Here is a 719-nt window from a genome sequence, read left to right on the forward strand (position 1 = left end):
CAATCATACCTTTGCATTTGGGATTCACACATCTCTGTCCAGAACTCAAATACGTGATGAGGGTTTGTGGGAGATCCTCATTCGTATACTGAATCTTCTTCAGCTTTATAACTCTGGCTGCCAGCTCTAACAGTGTGGGCGAGTTGTACATGAGTTCCCGTGCACAAGAGTTGACAAACCGTGTGACGAGGGGATTGTCTCGAAGACTCAACTATGGGAAAAATTAGGAAATAATTTGTCAATATCAATATAATAAAGACTTTTTACTAGACTGCACTGATAATTCTCAAGCAGAAATATATATATTCACTCTGTAATTTATTACGCAATGTTTTGTCTTTAAGTTTCCTTTAGGTAGCATATACAGATATTAGTATAACTCTGATTATAATCCAACAAAATCACAAAAAATCAAAGTGAAAATTTTCAGCCCTGCAAAGAGACCCCTTACCTCTGTTAAACTTCTTAGCTTGACGGCCCCAACCGGAAGACAGCACAGATTATTTTTGTGCAGGAGGAGAGAACGCAGGCGTGTGAGATTTGAGATTGCTCGTGGAAGATTGCACAGGCGGTTGTCACACAAGACTAGTGCTCCGAGCTGCTGTAGTTCCCCCAACTCATCTGGGACGGACTCCAGGCAGTTTCCCCCAAGATGAAGCACTTGCAATCTGAAAGCCAGATTAGTAAAGAGATTAACAGATAATCAATGTAAATACTTA

General features: G+C 40.5%; 1 protein-coding gene across 1 annotated transcript in view; it reads right to left on the reverse strand.

The window, feature by feature from the left end:
* The window catches only part of LOC119592121 (leucine-rich repeat-containing protein 58-like), a 10,602-nt gene that overhangs the window by 2,907 nt on the left and 6,976 nt on the right, over nt 1-719 (reverse strand). Inside the window, exons 2-3 of the mRNA XM_037940943.1 lie at nt 452-668; nt 10-211 (exon numbers count right to left, since the gene is read on the reverse strand). Of these exons, the coding sequence (XP_037796871.1) occupies nt 10-211; nt 452-668 (419 nt within the window). The remainder of the gene's footprint in view (nt 1-9; nt 212-451; nt 669-719) is intronic.

Source organism: Penaeus monodon, chromosome 29 (assembly GCF_015228065.2).
Source record: "Penaeus monodon isolate SGIC_2016 chromosome 29, NSTDA_Pmon_1, whole genome shotgun sequence".
NCBI lineage: Eukaryota > Metazoa > Arthropoda > Malacostraca > Decapoda > Penaeidae > Penaeus > Penaeus monodon.